Consider the following 24,219-nt stretch of genomic DNA (forward strand, 5'->3'; position numbering starts at 1 on the left):
CATATATAATGATTACATCTTAAATAATAGAAAATTTCCTTAAACAGAACTCGGAACTGGTTCCGAGTTCCGTTTTACTTAAACGGAGGACTTTAAAACTATTTACATAATCATTACTTTTCGCTTTCGTATTCCAGGCCGTGCGTTCATAAGAACAAAGAGGATGCAACGTGGCGCGCTGGTATCAAATTTCCGTTGTCATATCTACATAATTCAACGTATCTTTTATAATCCATTTCAAAATCCACCTCCAGTCAAATTGCGGTTAAAATAGACCATTTTGTACTGAAGTATAATGCAAATAAAATTTAACATTGCTTTTATCATTCGGACAAGGTTATATGCAAACTCCTTAAATTCACTTATGGTTCCGATTTTGAAATTCTATGAGTATATTTTGAATGCCTTCTTTAATAAAATTCTGTCAAATTAAGGATTTCTTGCTAAGAAATAACAAAAGAAAAGCAAAGAAACGAAAGAGTATATAAATTTTATGATTATTTTGTTTGATTATCTTCATTCCAAATTATCACAGCACATCGATTCATAAGGATCAACTAGATAAGGTTAGCTTAAGAAGTAATGCTTTTGTTGCTTTATTTAGCACATCCATGTATTTAAACTTAAAATATAAATAATTCATGCTTTTTACATAGATAATGAATAGATTTGTTTTGGGTTTTTTTAATCGAGGTCAATTGAACATGACATAGCAATAAAAATCGAAAAAAAATCCGAACATATACTTACTAAATATACATATCAAGAAATAAAGCTACATAAGCTTAGATAAATATACAGCTATCTTAATATTATATATATTCTCTGATTATTGCTGAAAATTTACATATTCTCTGGATATATCTGTGTCTTTACTAAAATTAAAATGATTTAAATGCAGTAACGAATATAGTCGTTGCATAGCAATATCATCTCAAACTATTTTATTGATTTAAGTATTCAAAATCATTGAGTGTCAATTCCTTATTATTCACTGATATAAGAATGACAATATCTTAAAGTTATTTATTAAAAATAGATGTGTTTCACCAATGAAAAATGTGTGGATTTGGTCTTACAATAGAAATTCAGATTATTTCTTTTATTATACATGAAGATAATTAGGCTATTAATTTAGTTTTCTCCAAAGCGATAAGAATGGAAATACAAATTTAAAAAACTCACTTCTATTTCTACATTGGCAAACTTAAGCAAATATATGCATACACAATATACGCAAACAAATATAAACAATTATAAAAGTTTCATATAAATCAACAGTCATATTGTAAGCAGTATGTTTTTTTCAAGTAAGTGTTTACAAAAATACAATATTTTACCTGTATCAAAAAGTCAAAACTTTTATTCATAAGTATTTTTTTTCCTTTTTTAATTTTAATTAAAATCAGAATGATCAGAATGTCTTTCTTATTTGATGGCAAATTATACACAGTACTGAGAGCTAGCCTTAATGTTTGCAATAAAACTTGTTAAAATGACTAAAATTGATGTAAAAATTGTATTCGAATATTCTATCACTTGAAATAAAGATACATGTCAACTGGTAATCCAGAATAATTTACTGAGGATTGGAATATGTACATGTATGCTGTTTCAATTTCATGAAGAATTAATTAATGTTACAACCATTCACCGGGATTTGTAAAAATATCACTCATTAATCAACACCTCCTAGACATCTGCATTTACACATTTAAAACAGTTATATGACACTATAGCACTCTGAGTAATACAGTTAAATACATTGTACATACGATGAAATAAGTAAAATATGATACAGATCGCACTTAAGACACAAAACCGTAAAGCTATTTCCGGTTCCTGTTATGTCAGAATGATATACATGTATATGTCTATGTAGGCTGTATCATATTACATTTTTATAAACTATTTTTCAAAAAATTTAAACAAATAAAAAAAACCCACCAATTGTTGTGATCTATAAGTTTAGGCTGCGAAATAAAATATTGCATCAGCCTAACATCAATAGATAAACAGAAAAAAAAAACAGTCGAGCAAAAAATTATGAAACAAATCAAAAACCTGATGCGCATGTACATCTTATTCATACAGCTCTTGTGAATGGTATATCTGATTGATTATGGAAAAGCTATCTACACCAACACTTACATGCGAAATAATTATAATTATTAAACATATTGATGAAGGTGATATATTATACTATGAAGCAAGATCATAGTTCAATTGTTTGATTACTTACATCATATTACATAAACAATTTATCCCTATTAATGAGATAATCCAATAAAAATACTGCAACCTAAAACACAGACTACACAACTATAGCTTCTCGGGAGTTACTCGTATGTCCATTATAGCAATATGATTGTTATATAGATTGCTCTCTACCCTTACAATTTACCAATCAACTACCAGAGAAAAACTAATCTGGTGTCATGGCGCAATAACATTCAATGTTGAATGCGATTCGATGAACGTTTATCTACTAGGGTAGGGGAATCTTAAATACCAGGTCAATGTTCCTATACCATATCCAGTGGAGGATCTAGCCGATATCAAGCTAAATCTGGTTTAATTGAGAGATCTATTATATAGGTATACTTTATTTCAAGGGTAACCTTATCTATCTTGGTGAATTACCCGCGTATCTATTTATCTAAAATATCTTAATTGATCTATCGATTATCTAAATTGGGGATAAAAATTGATGTTTGTAATCATTTAATTCATAGGTCGTCGAGTAATTGAAATTGTAGTAAAACAATTATTAGCATGTTTCAAAACCATATTTACAATAAAATATGAGCAAATTAAACGTTCATACCATAACACCACGCAAAACACCAACAAAACATATGATTCCAGGTGCAGTTATTTGGGATGCTAAATTCTGAAGCAACACCACAGCAACTGACCCCTGCTAATATGTCTGCCACCTAATATTATCCCCAACCGAATCACTTAATTTTTGTATTATCTGACCAGCTTATGTGACTTATTAATGCTAAGCTAAATAAGGAGACTGAAAAGCAAACAAGCCAATAAAAAACTCTACTTATTATATAATGTCTAAAACCTCTAAGTTCCCTACACCCAAATATGTACATACGACTCTATTCCTCTCCACTTCCTTCTTTAGAGTCTATATGATATAAACCCCAAGCTGTTTACATTCCTTATAACTGTGTTTTCTGTTTCGAACCTAAATACTGTTCATAGTCACCGCCAGCTGCTTGTCCCGAAACATGTCTCAATTGGAACTATGTATAGATCACAATGTCATGTTTTTCTTATCTCAAACTCACCCCAAAATGGCCTATCTTAAATTACCTTGTTTAAAACAAAAATAAGAAATAAAAACCTACGTCTGATTGGTGTCCTTTCTGACCCCAAAATCTAGAATAAATCCTTACCATATATATCTATAGTACGATTGTGGTGTTTCTGAAATTGCTATGGTAATTATCCTAAAAATGCATGATTAGTTTGCGAAGTTTTCCATATACAATTCATAGAGTGTATCCTTTAACAAACTTTATGTCTCCTAAACATCCTTTCGACTCAGTAAACATTAAGTTTATTTGCGATTTCCCTCTCTTGTTTCTTGTACAAAAACGATCACAAAATAGGTAGAAAAAGAGAAAAAATGTCAAAATTTCATATTTTAGATGGCAACTAAAGATTACATTACAAATGAATCCTGAATGAACTTAATATTTACAAATACAGCAACGTAATTTTCTTAACTATTCGTTGAAAAATTGATGAATCCACATTTTACAATAGTCCTTTGTATTATTTCTTTTCTTTGTCAATAATTGTTCTTACATGCAGTTTTTTTCACTTCGTCCACGTTATCGATCGTATACAACCGAATATCTTTGTTATCAATAGATCAATATATAAGCTACAGTAACAATGTTATTGATCCTTCTAATGATTTACGGCTTTCCTAGCTAAAAGTTCTTCACCATAACTTTTATTGAATCATGCCTTAAAAGTCACACGTACATCATAGAATACCACATCTGAACCAGCTCGCACGGTCTTCACTTGATTCACTTGCACCACTTTCCTGTGACAAAATCTGCGCTGTAGTGTACCAGTCAATTCGACATGCCTTCATCGCTATCAATAGACTGCCAATAGTTGCATCTGTCTTGAACTCGTTTACCCAACATTGAAGCAGGGCACACATTCTCGACTGGAATGTGATGGGATGGCCAATTTCGTGCTGCTCTATGATTGGAGGAGACAACCCGAGCTCGAGACAGAGATTATAGAATGTGTTACCAATATTTGGAACAATTCTCTTGATTTCTTCATCAGAGGGAGCTCTTGTCCAGACGTCGATCGGGACAATGTCTGCAACGAGATTAAAATATATGTTATACATCAACACAGACGAACGCATGTAGTTAAATTGAAGAAAAAAAGACAATATCGTTGTATGCCTTATTTAGGATTGTATACGGTATTTACTTCAACTTCTTTATCAACGAGTTTTGCGGTTTTATGCTCCCCAAAATAAATTGGTACAGTTAAAAGATACAGCGTATATTGAACCAATGTTTATTAATACTAAAACTTACTTGAATCTCATCAAAATGCTTAATGCATATAGAGTTAATATTTGCTTAAGCCGTTTTCGTTTCTGAAAAAATGGGGTTTGTTTATTAGATTACGTCTCTTTGATAGCAATCGGATTCAAATAAATAATAATTAATAAACCAACAAAGCCCATTGTCAAATGAATAATTTAAATTATATTGGCATCTCGGCAGATGTGCTTATATATAGCGAACGCACCGGAAGTATAAGAGTCAGTCACTGTAGCCAAGTGAGTCCATGGATACAAAGGTAAGTCGCCAAATTTTAGAATAAAACGTGCCACTGTGACTATGCATGCAGTTCATTTAGAATTGACCAGTAAGTTAATGTACATATAACGTAGATTCAGGTAATTAGCACGGCTGTAAATGTATGGCATATGCGTTTAACATCAGATGGGTACGGTCACATGGGTGCGAGGTGCATGGTCTCCTCAGTTGTCAGAATTTAGTTCACGAAATAGTATGCATGTTCCGGTTTAGGTGAACCAGGATTTAGCGGTCAAATTAAGAAATTTGGGGGGGGGGGGGTGTCAGTCGTCTACGCCATATTGGAGTGCCAAAAGCCATAAAGGTATAAAACATAGTTACAGCTTATACATTTGAAATTTGTAACATTAAGGGGAGACAATTACATTGCATTACATAATGTCTAATTTGGGGTTTGCTATTTATACCTGCCAGGTATAATTGATGTGGGGGGTCTGGGGTTGTATTTTATTGTATTACATACTATTAATCACAGTTAAGCTAATTTAACTAACTGTACTAATTAATTGTAATAATAGGGCTAAATAGTTTATTAAAAGTATGTTTTTTATGTTATAATGATGAAACATACCATTTCGTGAATATTTGTTCTGTTCATGAAACATATTAATGGTGTTTCAGGGTCATTCAAGATTTCCGGATATATGTGTTGGTTGCACAGATTCCAGTCATGGACGAAGACATGCAACTTTTGTGCTCATTAAAGGTTTGATCTTTGTTCAATTTGTATATTTTACACAGAACGGCTCTGGAACCATGTTCCTTGTAAATTTGAATATGTAAAAGGTTTGGTATATCTGGTTTTCTTCCAAAATCTTGACATTTTCTATATTATAGGGGTACATGGTTATGTAATGGATTATCTCATCTTGCCTGGGGACTTTTCCTATTTTTTCATTATATTCAGGAAGTTTAATTATAAACCCAATAATTAACTTAAACAGCATGAATACTATTTCAATATTAATAAATAATTTGCAATTAACCAACACAGTGTGTAAGTTCAACATTTCACGTTTTCAGAATTACTCCGCTGGTGACTGTCCGAAGGTGAAGCCCTGCCCTGGACAAACCACGTGACCGATCAAGTTCATATTTCACATTTGACATACAGCCGAAATACACTTTACGTTATAGGTGAATATTGGAATTTCAATTTCTGCTATATGGAACAACCAACTAAATAAAACAAGACCTTCGAAATGGCCCCTGTGTATACAAGATTGAGCCCAGGATAGAATTTTAACCCGGCCGCTGATTGGCTGGCTAATTATGAATTTCAAAAGTAAAAATGTTTTAGGACAGGTAATTGTTCCTAGATAACTATGATATGAATTTGGAAATCCATATTGAGATTTAAGTGCAAAATATCAATTTTGATAATGAATAGGTACAAATATTAGAATTTCAGGATTGTTTAGTTCAAAATGTGCCTGATTTCATTATAGCTACCCTTGTTGGAGTTTGAGCAGAAGGACCCAAACTTTTTTTCTCTATATAATGCTATATGAGAAACTAAACTTTGATTATATAACAAAATAGCTAACTAATATTCCTTTGTGTTAATAATACAGTACAAAACGTTAAACAAAGTTTAACACTGTGGTCTATGTAAAATTATTTGGTTGATTGTTCTCTACGATTTCCTTCTCACTTAGCGTTGAGTATACTTGTTCATGCATTTCCTAAACTTACAGCTGAAATAATATATATGCATCTTTGATGGTCCATAAAAGGTTTTGTTCAAAACACGCGAGGATTACAAGCGTTTTGGTGAAACACGCGTGGATAATCAAGCGTTTCGGTGACGTGTACGATAACGATATAAAAATTAATATAAAACACCTCCGAAATAATTAGTTGATAAAGAAATTATCGCTTATTCTGTGAGATCAAGATAATATGCTGGAAATTATAATGATTTCTCTAACCTTGGTCAGTCAAGTCTTCGTTCTTTTCCAAAACTTCATTGATACGATCAGTTGCCATGTCAACAGTTGCCATTGCCTCCTTGATATCAGAGAGTGTCTGATTTGGGTATGTATTCGTCCATTTCAGAAACATCTTGGTGATTACTGTGATTCCAGCCAGACTTCGTGCTTCAAACTTAGTTTGCTGGACCTCTGGTAATGGTAGACCAAGTTCCACAAATAGCCTATCACATTGAGACGCGTCAACCAGACGCGAGAGACGACCAAGCTCTTGTGGCGTCGGCCGACGGTTAGATATGGTAGCTATTCCTATTCCTGAAATGTTTTAAAATATTGCAACAACTTTGTAAGTAATAAGGATGGAAGTGACTACTTTATATTATATTATAAGAAGCTAAGCTGTGGCCAATATCACGATAAATGAATCAAAACAGGTAAGTGAATCACATGGATCTGAATCATTATCTTTTTATAATAAAATACTTACTCGATCCATTCTCATCCTTGTGTGTATTTCCAGAGACCTTTGAATAATAAAAATAACAATAATAAAACAAATAATTATTGGTTTCTAACTGTTTATGTACCATAAACATTTCGACCAACGTCTAAATGAAATGATAATCTTGTTATATTATTCTAAAACTATCAGTAATTTCAAGATTATAAAAATTAGCTTAGGTATTCCTTGCTGTTTTGTTTTTTGTCTTTGTCACAGGTTATGATCAGATTGTGATAACAATATGTTTTTAAATGCCAGTAAAAACTTAAACATTTATTTTAGTGTATATTTATATTTACACATGCCCCTATATAGTCAATGGGAGGGGAGTTGCGTTCAAATTAGCGTAATCGTAATGACGTACAAACGCAGTCAGGTTCGGACTACTTCTAGTTCATGCCTCGATAAGATTTTGCTTTATAAGTTGACGGATTTCAAAATAATAATAATGATAATAAGAGTTGTCAGTATGTGTGTACGGTCATTCGTCTCACCTAAATATACAGAAAATCTGATTGTCAGAGAACAATGCCGGGAGCGTCTAAGCGAACAATAGGTAAACAGGTCATGTACAGGTTTCCAGAAAAAAAAAACATTACAGGTAGCCTATCCGAAACAGTATCTTCAGCTTTACCCCCTGTCTTTGCATTCAAACTAGGCCTACGAACACCACGCAAACACTTGTCTATACTCCGTACTCTAAAAAAAGCCATGAATAGAAATGAGTCTATATCGTGTTCGTAGACCTATACATACATGACAAACATTCAACAACTCAATGATCATACCATCAATAGGCTATATCACAGTTACTTTCCACACTTGAAAATCAAATATGGCGGCTCACTCCATTTCGGACCGTATCCCTACCCTGACAACGATACATACCGGTAGTCGTTCCACGTCGGTTATCTCAATTTCTATTCGAAAAGGACAATATTGATATATGATCAAATTGAAAAAAAAATGAAATAAATGAAAGCTGTCATTGTTACATTTTAAATCAAACGGAAGCTATAACATTCAACAATCGGAACTCTATCTACGGCCATCCTGACTACCGTAGTTGTACATGTAGCGCTAACGCGCTACATTGAATATGTCTGTATCCCATACCACCTCTAACGCAATCAAAACTCTGTTCAATCTCTATATTGACGTACAGTTAAAATCTTTACCTCTTTAATGTCCCAGAAGATTGCATCACTCTTTGCCAAACGATGTTTTCCGTGACAGTCTCCGCCTTTGCATGGTACGCCCCTCTCAGAATTGATGACACCGTACAGATGTACAGGAGTGTCGTAAGATCCTAGGTAACAGCTACAATGGAGATGGTGCTTGAATTTAAAGTGCTTTTGATTGCTCATTTGCAAGGTTTCTGCAACAATCTGCTCGATGGAAGTGCGCACGTGTCGTCCGGAATCCGAGGGAAGGCTGGATTCTGTTGTACTGAAGACAGTCAGGGCTATCGTGGATCGCTCTACATGCATGGACAAAATCATTCGGCAAAGGTCATTGACTTCGAAACAACCAAAACCGTTGTAGAGACAAATCGAATTGTCTGATGTTGGTTCGCAAGTTGTTTCTTGCAAATTCATTGCCGACAGTATTTCCGACCTGTACTTCCTCAGAACGTTTGCAAAGATCCGTTGAAACAGCTCATCTGGTATATAGAAACCTTCGAAAACCAAGCATAATGTTTTGGAGACTAGGCAATTTCGTTGTTGGAGAATGGTGATTATATCTTCAATGCCACTGATGTCTTGTAGCTCCATAAGCTTGCTCGGTATGGTGTATGTATCTGTGAGGGTCGGTTGTCCTGTCGATGTTTCCGTTAGCGGCAACTTCACTATCAGACCAAATTTTTCCATCAGGGCAAAAAGAACTGATCTAAAAGGAAGGAAAGCTTGGTTCTTCTCTAAACCCAGGAGACCATCAACCATTGTCTGAGTCAGTTCTCCCTTTGTGTTGTACAATGCCAGGTCGCGGGTCAATAGAAGGTCATCCTTAGGTAGGAAACATTCTTCCGTGAGAAAAATGCTGAAGAAGTCTGCCAACCACTGAGGGTCGCAGACAACGTATTTGTACTCTCGGAAATAAATCACAGATCTTGTGCAGTGGAGATATCTGAAAAATACATCATCTGTTTTGTTAAGAAGATGTCATTTTTATATTACTGCTGTATTCTTAAAATGTTAAACATTGCTCATTTTTTTACCTTGGCATGCATTTGGCGGTTGCATATATACGCTAAAATCCAAGGTAATATTCACAATAGATACCAATCCACAAAGGAATGTATTATGTAATTTACAAAGTCAGATTACAGGTATGCACACATTTCCTTGTTGAGACCCATGAAATAATACCTAAGGCAATGGCTTCGTGAATAGGGGTTATATATCATGTTTGATGGAATCTTTCTTTTGGGGGATATCTTATTCTGATCCATTAAGTGAAAACTGGAATAATGATGTGTACGTGAATGAAATAAGCTAGGGTAATACAAGAAGAATATAATAATAGTTTTATTGAAATATTTTATTCGCACAAGTTGAATTTATAAAAAAAGTTCTAATAACGATGCCATTGAGCGAAACGTTTTGATTGGATACTTTTTAATTCTGAGTTGGAATGATTCTGATGATATTGAAAAAAATCCGTCCAAACTATAAATTATTGTAAACCGAGACTTTGTCTTGAGTTAAAAATTGAAATAAAAGAGAAAAATGATTACTTCATTAACAAGTTCATGAAAAACAATTATATTATAAAGTCAAACCATCAGATTTATCTACAGGTTGTGGTTACTTACTCCAGGGCAAGCATCATCTCATCTTCATCCTCTAAAGGAGCAATCGATGATTTGTTCATTTCTATCACCTCTGCCAATGTGAGTATCTTCGTTCCCTTTTCTCTTTTCTTGAATATGTCCAGCTCTAACTTTAACCATGTTGTTGGCAGTGGTCTCTCCCACTGATCTTGGTGCTCTGCTGACTGTATAATTAAGTCTCGGAGTTTTTCTAGATCGGCTTCATAATTACCGAGGCTGTTATCGACTGTGCAGAATCTGACAAAACGACCCGAAAGTTCCGGGAACTTCGAGATGCTCCGTTGTATTGCTTCTATCTGTTTGATGTAGTCCTATATAAATTATTAATAAATAAATAATAAATAGATCTCCCCGACAAAATATACCAACCTCAATGTTTTTATCGGTGTTTTTGTTATCGTCGGATGTTCACAGATCTCTTCAATTTCATAATCAATGTATCACTTTAATGACGATATTATAGATTAAGACAAGATAAATATGTTATTATCCTATTAATGGGAAAATGCACTTATGTTTGAGCTTTGAGTATTTCCATATTGGAAAGCGGAATTCATTATAATGTTTTATAATTTCCGTAACTTGAACGGAATATAATCATAGTCTTTTCTTTAAACATACCTTTGTTGTTCTCTTTAACTCATCAAGAAACGTGCCAACAAAAATGATCGGCGGAGCATGGGTCTTCAATTTCGGAGCATTCATTTCAACAGAGGAAAATGTTCCAATCAGGCGAATCCATTTCTTTAGTCGATCTGTAAAATATCCATCGTACAATTTTATTTTTAAAAGATTATCTGATCAAATATCGGTATATTCTAATCGTTATAAATGCATATAGATTGAAAAATCGTTATTTACTGAGATATATATTCAAGCTATATACACATATCCTATTATTATCTTCTTATTTCCGAAAAAGTAACCTTCTACGACTTCAATGAATCTGTTCTATATTTCAGTTATGTAGTTAAGGATGTAAAGAGGCTATAGAGAAAGTAAGAAAGCAAGAAATATAAATTATAATTAATAAATATTAATTTAGGAAAATAAACAGTTCACCAGTCTCCAATTTGTCTCTCAGGAAATCGGTGAGTCGAAAGACCAGAAGATAAACGCCGTGTGACGATACGAATACATTGTGGGATGCCATGAAAGCTGAGTGTCCTCCCATATCCCACAGTGATAAATAAGCGTTATCAGGGTTTGCAATTCTTGAAGCGTGCAATACTGCCTTTGTCTCATCTACATGCCGATAAAAGTCAAGTGGTCTGGACGATGAGCCTCCGTGTACAACTGTAACATACATTATATAAAACACCATGTTTCTGACTTTCTGCTCTCATATCTTCCAAATAATAAGAGTTTTAAAACGGAAGGGTAGAATCTCCGTCACTTCCTTTATTTCGATAATACTCACGGAGACTAGTTATACAGAAAAAATACGACATAATTAAAAAGCGATTACAAGAAAGAAAACCTTTCCTCAGACATTCCATAAATGATCCTAGAGCTGTTCAAATTAACCTCGACCTTCAATGGAGATGTTTTCCAATTAGTCCGTATACTGAGAAAGGAACAAGAAAACCACATACCAATCTAGCTGTGGATTTTTAGATTAATATTTGTATTAAAGAAATAACCACTAAACACATTGACCTGTATGGACTAATTGTGACTAAATGTTGTCCGTGAATGTTCCCGTCATTACTTTCTTATAAATCATTAACCATGCATCACAAGTCAATAAGGGATAAAATGAAAGAACTAGTCTAAGAGTATAATACGAATTTCTGCCAAACCACAAAAAGCTGTTAATATATATACGTTATCATGATATTAGAATTGTACTTTATTATGCATATATTTCATAATATCAAAAATTTGTATATACGAACAAAATTATACCATATAAACATCTTGTAAGCGTAATGTGACATTGTCCGAATGCGTCTGTCAATTTGAACAAATTATAGCAATGTATAAAATGGAAACCACTAACCACATGTGTAGACGGATTCACATCCTAAAAATAAGGAAATGTATTACGGAAATGAAATGTACTAGATTATTTCTTTAAAACCAATTGAGGTATTATTGCAAAGGATATTTAACCATATGACCTTTGACTTCTAACTTTGGACCTCACCGCATGGTCAACAAAATTGACAACATCATTTTTCCGAAAGAGGATGACCTACTGAATATTTTGGTATATGGTGTCGAACTTGATCAAGAAGTGCCCACGGAATCCCAAAACCCGACATATGCAGCAAAACGAGACCTTTACGGAAATTTGTCATAATGACAAACTTGTATCAATAACATGATCAAAAGAGGTGTTATTCTCACATACAATTACATAACAGATCGACATTACCTGTTTGCTGCTGAGATCTCATTGTTGCTCCCAATCGGTTTTGTATCACGTTGGTTGGTAACTGGTCATCATCATGGTCCCATATTTTATCTTTCAGGTCGATAATGAACCAGGAAGGATGAATGCTGGCTCCGACAGTTGGTTGTCTTGCATTGATGTCAACATCTTCATTCTTGAGGCGACGACATAGTGTAGTTTTACCTGCGCCGTCACGACCAGTAAGAACGACACGTATGTGTCGATAACGTTCTGTGTGTCCTTTAAACAGTCCCAAATATTGATCGAAGTTGCCTGCAAAAGGAATTTATGTTACGTAAGCGATAAATTAAACTGTAAGCAAATTAGTAACTTATTCCCTTATTTCAGACGACGGCAACCCAATGATATTCCATTATGTTTTCATGGTAACCGCTTTTGAAGCATGTAATTTGTAAGATCGCAGTTATCCAACTGCTACGCCAAATAACTAAATTTGAAAATTAGTGATACAAAACTGTGTATGTATAGTGACCTGGTTACAATAAAATCAACATTTTAGCAATGTATGTACATCTGCACGGGGTTCCCAATGTTGTTGCCAAGTACCATTGAAATTGGTGTAGTAGTTTTTCCAGAATATTCCCTTACTCCGCTAATGATAATAGACTATCTATAAGTTTCGTAGTCTTTCCTCGCCTAGCCTTGCCATACGACCACGTCATAAATTTCGTAAGACACACGTATAATAGCACTTATGCAATACGACAGGTAATAATGACGTTATTGACGAAAATGTCTTAAACGAGCCTAATTTCATCACCCTTGCATATAAATGAAATAGAACGTTTTGTCTATATTTTCAGATGAATTACTAGATGAAGTTATGCGATACAATGAATTGCACCACGGCGGAAACGCACTGCCTTCCTTTCGATCGTTCTGCTGATCGCCACGTTCCTTTGAAGTAACCGTGAAGAAAGTAAAAGTAACGGTTTGTTTGTGGTTTTAGTTGAAATCACTCCCCGTGCATTTTGATTGGTCGTTTAACTGGAGTCGGTGAAGGTGTCCGACAGCAGCAGAGCCACGTATATATTCTTTAATAAAATAAATTGACAAACAATCAGATATACTTGAATACTACATTGAATTTTCTGCTCATAAGCATGTTTACTGTATTTTCAGCATTGAAAAAGTTGTGTGTTGTTAAGTCAAATAACATCCATACGAACACTGACCACATGCTTACCAGACATTCCTGTACATGTACAGAAGCTACATGTGTACATGTATACCATAGACTCCGATCATCAATATATCAGGAATGTATCCTTCAAAAACAGGGGACCAAAACGCTAGGCCATATTATATGTCCATTTTTTATTGATTGTGCTGGATACGAGCCTCACTATTTTTATATTTGTAAAAAATGAGTTAAAGCTAGCTTTGCGACAAACTTTCATATCGAAATATTACTGTATAAATCCATTTTTTTATATTTCACAAAAAAGATTGGGATGTACCTTCTATGTAATTCTCAATTACCTCCGTAAATAATTTTTGGTTGACTTATTAAAATTCTCAGTTAAATGTACATTGCACGTAACATGCATGCCATGTATGCACATACATGTAACTACATGTATGTACATGTAATTACATTGATAAATGAATACCAGCATATGTATTCGGATAATGCCATCATGCAGCATCAGTCAAGATTTTATACATTTTTGTTTATTCTTTCTTCACTTTTTTGTACAGTATGACCTTCTGTAACACATGGTAACAAACTTTGAAATTTTGAATCTTGGAGTATCGATGATGTAGGCGCCCATACTCCAATGCATTCTTATAATTTCCTTGATAATTTTAGAATTAATACTGATTATAGTGTATCAAATCAGAATTCAATTCTTAACCTGATTATGCCATCGATAATCACTAATTATGTTATTTCGCCAAAATATCTTTGTGAGTATTACTCAATGACACATATACGTCGAGCATTACGCCCCTGATAGTTTTCTAAAAATAGATCTTGTTGATACATATATGACCTATGGATATCCATAAATGAAGTTGAAATATACAAGTAATACATACATTTTAATTACTATTTTCGCAGTAAATTTTAAACTTTTGTTTTCAGAAACAAGACTGGGTTTACTTTATTAGTAAAAGATACAAACAACGGGATTTGTGTTGAAAATATCACGCAATTTTCATATATGGAGAATTGACTTGCAGTCGCGGTTTTTTCGAATTTATTTCAAGATGGCGGAAATTCATAGTAGTAAAATTGCAATAAAACGTCACGGTACATGTATGAGCCTCGGCAAGCCTCGGGTTTTACATTTTGTGACCCTCGGGTAGAATATCCCTCTCCTTCATATACAGTTATACACATATGAAAGAGTCTTAAAATATGTGATATCAAGGACGTAGTCTCACTTATAAATCCTTGGTGATATATATATCCATAATTCGACATTTGAATATGCATAGTCATATGTTAACTTTCCCAAGGTAATAAAATATCGAATTGTACTTGTACGGTACATGAATGTACATGCGAGAGATTTTGATCTTTAAAATGTTACAATATGCACATGAGCCTGATGAAATCCAATGTGAATCAAAGGTCCAGCGACACAGGTTTATAATGTGACTGACCAATCAAAAGGCGCCATGATTTATAATTGTAAGTGGGAGTGGCTTTCAATTCTCGACAGAATGTCGTTGATGGGGTGAAAGTAATATGTGACGGGGTTTATGACCACACCAAAGAAACTTTTGGAATGGTGTAACAATCTCCCATTGCGTCACTTCATTCGAAACGAACCCTCTCTGTTTCCGCCGTGGTGCAATTCAATATAAAGGTTCGTTGCATATTGAATTATTAAACTGTCTCGTTTATTACAGTTCATATTACTCAGCTATATAAGACCTTCTATGCATTCATAAAAGTACTCCGAGTTATATATATTAAAAACTATTTGTTTCTTTCAGCTAGATGTTAGTGAAAGAAAAAAATCTCATTAAACATGTATTAGCAAAGTCCTGCTTTTGATAAGAACATTGTATCCTTGTAAACGACTAATTTTTCGATTTTTTCTTTTACTTTAAATTCTTTAATCGTTTAACTCTTCGAGAAAAAAATGTATCACATGGGCTTCGTTTGATAAATAATCATATCGAGTTAAACCCGTTCATGATACTGATAGAAACACGTTATAGAATTTGCGATTACTGAATGTAAGAAACAATTTACAAATACCGAACCTATCACCCTTGTTCTCACATTTTTATATTGGCAATGTGTTTCGTACGTAAAGATTCGAATGGAAAGGAACAAATACCTATACTGGTATAATCACGGAGAAGAACATTTTTAAAATAATAGTTTTTTAATGATGAGACACATATCTACATTTAATTACGTTCTGTTGACAGAGACAGTCCCGACAGGTGGATATGAAAAATAAAATAGTATTAGTATACAAAGTAATATAAAGTGACACTTAAAATAAAATACATGTTTCAGAACTAATTTTTGTCTCATTGTGACGTCACAAATTAACTTCAATTTGAACGTCACTGTTTCGTATACATGTATCTATTTGCCATTGGTTAAACATATTTATTTCTTACTGATCAATACTGATCAGCCATCCCCTAGTCACGTATGTTAATAGTTGATATGAATATGTATACTTTATTTAAAAGTCGCGGATTTGAAAACAATGGTAAAAGTGACATCGAGGTAGCTTTGCATTAACAGTTTACTTCATGCTTATGTAACCAAACTAACGTTCCTCAAACGCTAGGCTTTGCTTTTATCAGTAATAATCTTGTTCTAATGACAATTGGAGTAGTTGGTATCACTGTGGCCTACCTACAGATGTCTACTGTGATTTATGTGTACACTGCCAAGAATAATGCATTCGCCATTTTAATGAATTGCTGATATACATATTTCCTGCAGACCGCTCTCAAATCGGCATCAGTTGATTAAAAATAAAGCACCAATATAACTATTTGATTCAGTCGTACAATGAAATATAAATCTTTTAATGTAAAATAGGTTATCTTAAAAGTAATGTTCTCTATTGAAAGTGCTACGAAATGCCTAGACGAAGGTTTATGTGTCATATACAACTCCAACTCCCTGTCAGCCGTGCCAATAGAAATCGTCAACACCAACGTGGAATTTGCCAATATTTCTATATCTTTTATACGGGATTTAGAACAATAGTTTTATCTAACATTTTGCATCATGGTTATGCAGTAAAATCAACTTCATTATGTGATCTCTGTAGATATATTTCAGGTTTTTAAATATAAATAAATGAATACAGCGGCATTGATATTAACATAATGATTGTGGAGGAAGATATAAAATTACATTAATATGGTATAACAGTGAAAGATATTAATATTTACTTACGTTCTGAGATGGCCGCATCAGATGGGTATGGAAAATAAAGCAAAATATACCATCGTCATCATTGAAATAATATTCAAATATTACCAAACCGATCGTCAAAATTATTGCAACGGAATTTCATATCCATTACTACATTTACAACTAGCATTGCAAAACTATTATCTACAATGAACTGATAACAAAAACATCTTTGGTTGTTTCCTGTTTGATGATTTTTAAATGAAAACAATTGATATACAACATCTCTTTCTATATCTTTTGGGAACATACATTAAGTATATGATTTATATATATTTAAACAACATGGTCATCTTAAGTTATCATAACGGTACTAATAAAACGTAAACCTTTGATTTACATGTATATTTATTTCTTACAGATCAATACATATCAGCTTTCCGCTTGTCACGTTTGTTACATGCGATAAACAAATTATTTATATCATTATTTATATTTTATGTCCAAACTCAGATATGAAACAAATGTTTAAATTGACTATATGGTAGTTTTGCATTTTAAGATGACATTGTAGATTGAAATGCAAATATCATTGTGTCTGTTTCGAAGTTCACACATATTTCAAAGAGGCAATTTATTATAAACGTTCATGAAACGCTACGGTTTACTTTTATATCAAAATAATCTGGTTCTGATGACGGTTGGAGTAGTTGGTATCACTGTGGCCTACCTACAGATGTCTACTGTGATTTATGTGTACACTGCCAAGAATAATGCATTCGCCATTTTAATGAATTGCTGATATATATTTCCTGCAGACCACTCTCAAATCGGCATCAGTTGATTAAAATAAAGCACCAATATAACTATTTGATTCACTCGTACAATGAAATATTAATCTTTTCATGTGAAAAACGTCATCTTAAAAGTAATGTTCTCTATTGAAAGTGCTACGAAATGCCTAGACGAAGGTTTATGTGTCATATACAACTCAAACTCCATGTGAGCGGTGCCAATAGAAATCGTCAACAGCAACGTGGAATTTGCCAATATTTCTATATCTTTTATACGGGATTTAGAGCAATATTTTTATCTAACATTTTGCATCATGGTTATGCAGCAAAATCAACTTCATTATGTGATCTCTGTAGATATATTTCAGGTTTTTAAATATAAATAAATGAATACAGCGGCATTGATATTAACATAATGATTGTGGAGGAAGATATAAAATTACATTAATATGGTATAACAGTGAAAGATATTAATATTTACTTACTTTCTGAGATGGCCGCATCAGATGGATATGGAAAATAAAGCAAAATATACCATCGTCATCATTGAAATCATATTCAAATATTACCAAACCGATCGTCAAAATTATTGCAACGGAATTTCCTATCCATTACTACATTTACAACTAGCATTGCAAAACTATTATTTACAATGAACTGATAACAAAAACATCTTTGGTTGTTTCCTGTTTGATGATTTTTAAATGAAAACAATTGATATACAACATCTCTTTCTTTATCTTTTGTGAACATACATTAAATATATGATTGATATATATTTAAACAACATGGTCATCCTAAGTTATCGTAATGGTTCTGATAAAACGTAAACCTTTGATTTACATGTATATTTATTTCTTACAGATTAAAACATATCAGCTTTCCGCTTGGCACGTTTGTTACATATGTACATGCAATAAACAAATTATTTATATCATTATTTATATTTTATGTCGAAACTCAGATATGAAACAAATGTTTAAATTGACTATATGGTAGTTTTGCATTTTAAGATGACATTGTAGATTGAAATGCAAATATCATTGTGTCTGTTTCGAAGTTCACACATATTTCAAAGAGGCAGTTTATTATAAACGTTCATGGAACGCTACGGTTTACTTTTATATAAACATAATCTGGATCTAATGTCTGTAATTCTGACGAATCCCCACAATAGGGAAAATATTTTGTAATTTTATTGTTCTCTATTTGAAAAGAGAACAGCTATGTTTATTGGAATGGTCATCTTTAGAGTCTCCAGTTAAAATGTATGTGTTAATTGAATATGGAGTACTAAGTATGATGTTATGAACATTCCATTATTTTGTATGTGTTAATTGATAACTTGCATGCGATTTTTACACATATAACATGGTTTAGTTTTAATATACCGTCATCTTATGTAAGATGTTATCATCTTTATAAAATGGCCATTTTCAATTCACACATTTGTGTCGAGTTTTATGTGGAGCATGCATAAATGCAAGCTATGCATATCCCTTATTTTATGCAGCAACACATGCCATTATTATTGATAATTAAAGTTAGTATTTTTCTGTTTTAAGCCATATTTACATTTGTGTACACCCTTTATGTGGCCTCTTATAGTTACCCTGTGTAGAGCCCCAATATAAGGCGCTCTCTCATTGGCTGTTATATTATTACTGATTGCTGATTGGTTGTTATATTAAGCTTCATCTCTGCAAAACATTTTCACAGGCGCCATCATTGTCACCTCATTTTACGATTAATTTTTTCAATTTCGGAAAGTTTTAAACCCACCCTACTTCCCTCCCTTTACCTCAATCTTTTCTTTTACATCATCTTGGGGACGTCATATTGGCGTATTTCTGTCGAATCAGACTCTTTTGCGTAATTCTGAGGCGTAATTCTGACGAATCCCAACAATAGGGAAACTATTTTGTAATAATTTGTAAAATTTGATTTTTTATCTTTATTGTTCTCTATTTGAAAAGAGAACAGCTATGTTTATTGGAATGGTCATTTTTAGAGTCTCCAGTTACAATGTATGTGTTAATTGAATTAATTGAATATGGGGTACTAATTATGATGTTATGACCATTCCATTATTTTGTATGTGTTCATTGATAACTTTCAATAAACCGTCATCTTATATCAGATGTTATCATCTTTATAAGATGGCCATTTTCAATTCACACATTTGTGTCGAGTTTTATGTGGAGCATGCATCAAAATCTTTTACTGTGAAATACCTCATCTTAAAAGTAATGTTCTCTATTGAAAGTGCTACGAAATGCCTAGACGAAGGTTTATGTGTAATATACAACTCCAACTCCATGTGAGCGGTCACAATAGAAATCGTCAACAGCAACGTGGAATTTGCCAATATTTTTATATCTTTTATACGGGATTTAGAACAGTAGTTTATATAACATTTTGCATCATGGTTATGCAGCAAAATCAACTTCATTATGTGATCTCTGTAGATATATTTCAAGTTTTTTAAATGTATTAATGAATACAATAGCATTGATATTAACATAATGAATATGGGGGAATATATAAAATTACATTAATATGGAATAACAGTGATATGTATTGATATGTACTTACTTGCTGTTGACAGAGATGGCCGCATCAGATGGATATGGAAAATAAAGCAAAATACACCATCGTCATCATTGAAATCATATTCAAATATTACCAAACCGATCGCCAAAATTATTGCACGGAATTTCCTATCCATTACTACATTTACAACTAGCATTGCAAAACTATTATTTACAATGAACTGATACCAAAAACATCTTTGGTTGTTTCCTGTTTGATGATTTTTAAATGAAAACAATTTATATATAACATATCTTTCTATATCTTTTGGGAACATAGATTAAGTATATGATTTATATATATTTAAACAACATGGTCATCTTAAGTTATCATAACGGTACTAATGAAACGTAAACCTTTCATTTACATGTATATTGATGTCTTACAGATCAATACATATCAGCTTTCCATTTGTCATGTTTGTTACATGCGATAAACAAATTATTTATATCATTAATTATATTTTATGTCCAAACTCAGATATGAAACAAATGTTTAAATCGACTATATGGTAGTTTTGCATTTGAAGATGACAATGTAGATTGACAATGCAAAAATCATTGTGTCTGTTTCGAAGTTCACACATATTTCAAATAGGCAATTTATTATAAACGTTTCATGAAACGCTACGGTTTACTTTTAAATAAAAATAATCTGAATCTGATGACGGTTGGAGTAGTTGGTATCACTGTGGCCTACCTACAGATGTCTACTGTGATTTATGTGTACACTGCCAAGAATAATGCATACGCCATTTTAATGAATTGCTGATATATATTTCCTGCAGACCACTCTCAAGTCGGCATCAGTTGATTAAAATAAAGCACCAATATAACTATTTGACTAACTCGAACAATGAAATATAGATATTTTCATGTAAAATAGGTCATCTTAAAAGTAATGTTCTCTATTGAAAGTGCAATAAAAAGCCTAGACGAAGGTTTATGTGTCATATACAACTCCAACTCCATGTGAGCGGTGCCAATAAAAATCGTCAACAGCAAGGTGGAATTTGCCAATTTGTATATCTTTTAAACGGGATTTAGAACGATAGCTTTATCTAACATTTTGCATCATGGTTATGCAGCAAAATCAACTTCATTATGTGATCTCTGCACATATATTTCAGGTTTTTAAATATAAATAAATGAATACAGCGGCATTGATATTAACATAATGATTGTGGAGGAAGATATCAAATTACATTAATATAGTATAATAGTGAAAGATATCAATATTTACTTACCTTCTGTGATGGCTGCATCAGATGGATATGGAAAATAAAGCAAAATATATCATCGTCATCATTGAAATCTACGATGCGGGATTGATAACAATAATTTTATCTATAAGTTTGCATCATTGTTATGTAACAAAATCAGTTTCATTATTTTGTGTCTGTAGATATATTTCATATTGATACATATACAACATCTATATCTACATCTTATGAGAACATTCATTGAGTATATGATTTATATAAAACGTCAACCTTTTGTATACATGTATATTTATTTCTTACGTATCAATACAGATCAGCTATCCCCTAGTCACGTCTGTTACATGAAATAAACAAATAACTTATGTCATTATTTCAACTTTATGTCCAAGGCTCAGATATGAAACAGATGTTAAAATTGACTACATTGTAGTTTTGCATTTTAAGATGACATTGTAAGTTGGAATAAAAATATCATTGTGTCTGTTTTAATGTTCACACATTTTTCAAAGAGGCAATTTATATAAGAGTTCATCAAACGCTACGATTTGCTTTTGTCAATTATAATTCGGTTCTGATGACAGTTGGAGTAGCTGGTATTACTGTGGCCTACCTACAAACTTAATGTCTACTGTGATTTGCATATACACTGCCAAGAATAACGCATTCGCAATTATAACGAATTTGTGACCGCACTCAAATCGGCATTAGTAAAACACAGTACCTATAAAATTAATTGATTCACTCTTATAATCAAATATAAATCTTTTTTGTGTAAAATACGTCATCTTAAGAGTAATGTTCTCAATTAAAAGTGCTACGAAATGACTAGATGACGGTTTATGTGTCATATACTAATCCAACTCTTTGACATGGGTATAGCGCACATATTTTGCATTTTTGATCATATATCTTTACGGGTATGCATGACAACAATGCCTATTGAATTCGTTAACAACACCGTGTATTTTGCCAATATTTGTATACCTATTATACGTGATTTAGAACAATAGCTTTATCTAACATTTTGCATCATGGTTATGCAGCAAAATCCACTTTCTATGTTGTCTTTATAGATATATTTCAGGTATTGAATTATATAAATGAATACAGTAGCATTGACATTAACATAATCAGTGTGGAGGAAGATATAAATTACATTAATATGGTATAACATTGATACATGATGATATTCACTTACGAACTGTCGACAGAGATGGCCGCATCAGGTTGATATGGAAAATAAAGCAAAATCCACCATCGTCATGATTGAAATCATATTCAAATATAACGAAACCGATCGTCAGAATTATTGCGACGGTATTTCCTATCCATTACTAGATTTACAACCAGCATTGAAAAAACTATTAATTACTATATTGAACTGATAACAAAAAAATGTTGAAATTAACACTATTGTTGATTTGCATTTGAATATGACACTGTAGATTGAAATGAAAGTATCATTATGTCTGTTTCGATCTTCACAATATTTTGCAAACAGATAATTTAGTATAAAAGTATAAAAAATCATCAAACGGTTCTGATGACAGTTGGAGTAGTTTATATCACCTTACTCTACCTACAGATGTCTACTTTACGTTGTATGTACACTGCCAAGTATAACACATTTGCCATTTTAATGGATTGGTAATATATATTTCCTGCAGAACGCGCTGCAACCGACACCAGTTGAGTAAAACAAAGTACCTACAGAACTAATTGATTCACTCTTAGAATGAAATATAAATCTTTTCATGTAAAATACGTCTTCTTAAAAGAAATGTTCTCCATTAAAAATATTTCGAAATTACTTAATGACGGTTTATGTGTCATATACAAATTCAGCACTCGGACATGGGTACAGCGCACAAATTGTGCATTTTGGAATTTTTGATCACATATCTTTACGATTATGCATGTCAACGATTCAAATTCAAATCATCACCAACATCGTGGATTTTGCATACAGTGTTTATATTTTCTATACATGATTTAGAACAATAGTTTTATCTAACATTTTCCATCATGGTTATGCATCAAAATCAATTTTATTATAATGTCTCCGTAGACATATTTCGGGTACTGAATTATATGATTGAATACAGCAGCATTGATATTAACCTAATCAATGTGGAGGACGATATAGAATTACATTAATATGGTATAATATTGATACATGTTAATATTTACTTACATGCTGTTGACAGACATGGCCGCATCAGGTGGATATGGAAAATAAAGCAAATTAAACCATCGTTATAATTGAAATCATATTCAAATATAACCAAACCGATCACCAGAATTATGACGACGGTATTTCCTCTCCATTACTACATTTACAACCAGCAATGAAAAACTTTTATTTACCATATTACACTTATAACAAAAACATCTTTTGTTTTTTTTCCTATTGATAATTTTTGAATGAAAACAATTTATATACGACATCTATATGTACATCTTTTGGGAACATGCATTACTGTCGTTCTGTTATAAGATTTTACGATTGTGTAACAGTACTTGTGTATCGACTAACTAGAGTAGATTACATCGCTACATGTCACAGGTGTCTATGTAACACGCATTGTCATTTGCTGACAGTGTGTATATAAATAAATCAGGACGTTGTAAGAACGTCGAAACAATTACAAATGTTCACATAAATAAACTTCTGAAAAATAAATATTTGTAAAATAGA

The 24,219-nt window shown here is 32.6% G+C and overlaps 1 protein-coding gene across 1 annotated transcript; it reads right to left on the bottom strand.

The window, feature by feature from the left end:
* Positions 1–485: 485 nt before the first annotated feature.
* LOC138333707 (uncharacterized) lies at positions 486–12,700 on the bottom strand. Its single transcript, XM_069282258.1, has 8 exons — positions 12,530–12,700; positions 11,212–11,445; positions 10,771–10,904; positions 10,132–10,460; positions 8,495–9,443; positions 7,302–7,338; positions 6,815–7,129; positions 486–4,368 (listed from the first exon to the last, which is right to left on the bottom strand). The coding sequence occupies exons 1-8, from the start codon at positions 12,549–12,551 to the stop codon at positions 4,016–4,018; spliced, it is 2,373 nt and encodes a 790-aa protein (XP_069138359.1). The 5' UTR covers positions 12,552–12,700; the 3' UTR covers positions 486–4,015.
* Between the last annotated feature and the right edge of the window lie 11,519 nt (positions 12,701–24,219).

The sequence above is a fragment of the Argopecten irradians genome, chromosome 10, assembly GCF_041381155.1.
Source record: "Argopecten irradians isolate NY chromosome 10, Ai_NY, whole genome shotgun sequence".
NCBI lineage: Eukaryota > Metazoa > Mollusca > Bivalvia > Pectinida > Pectinidae > Argopecten > Argopecten irradians.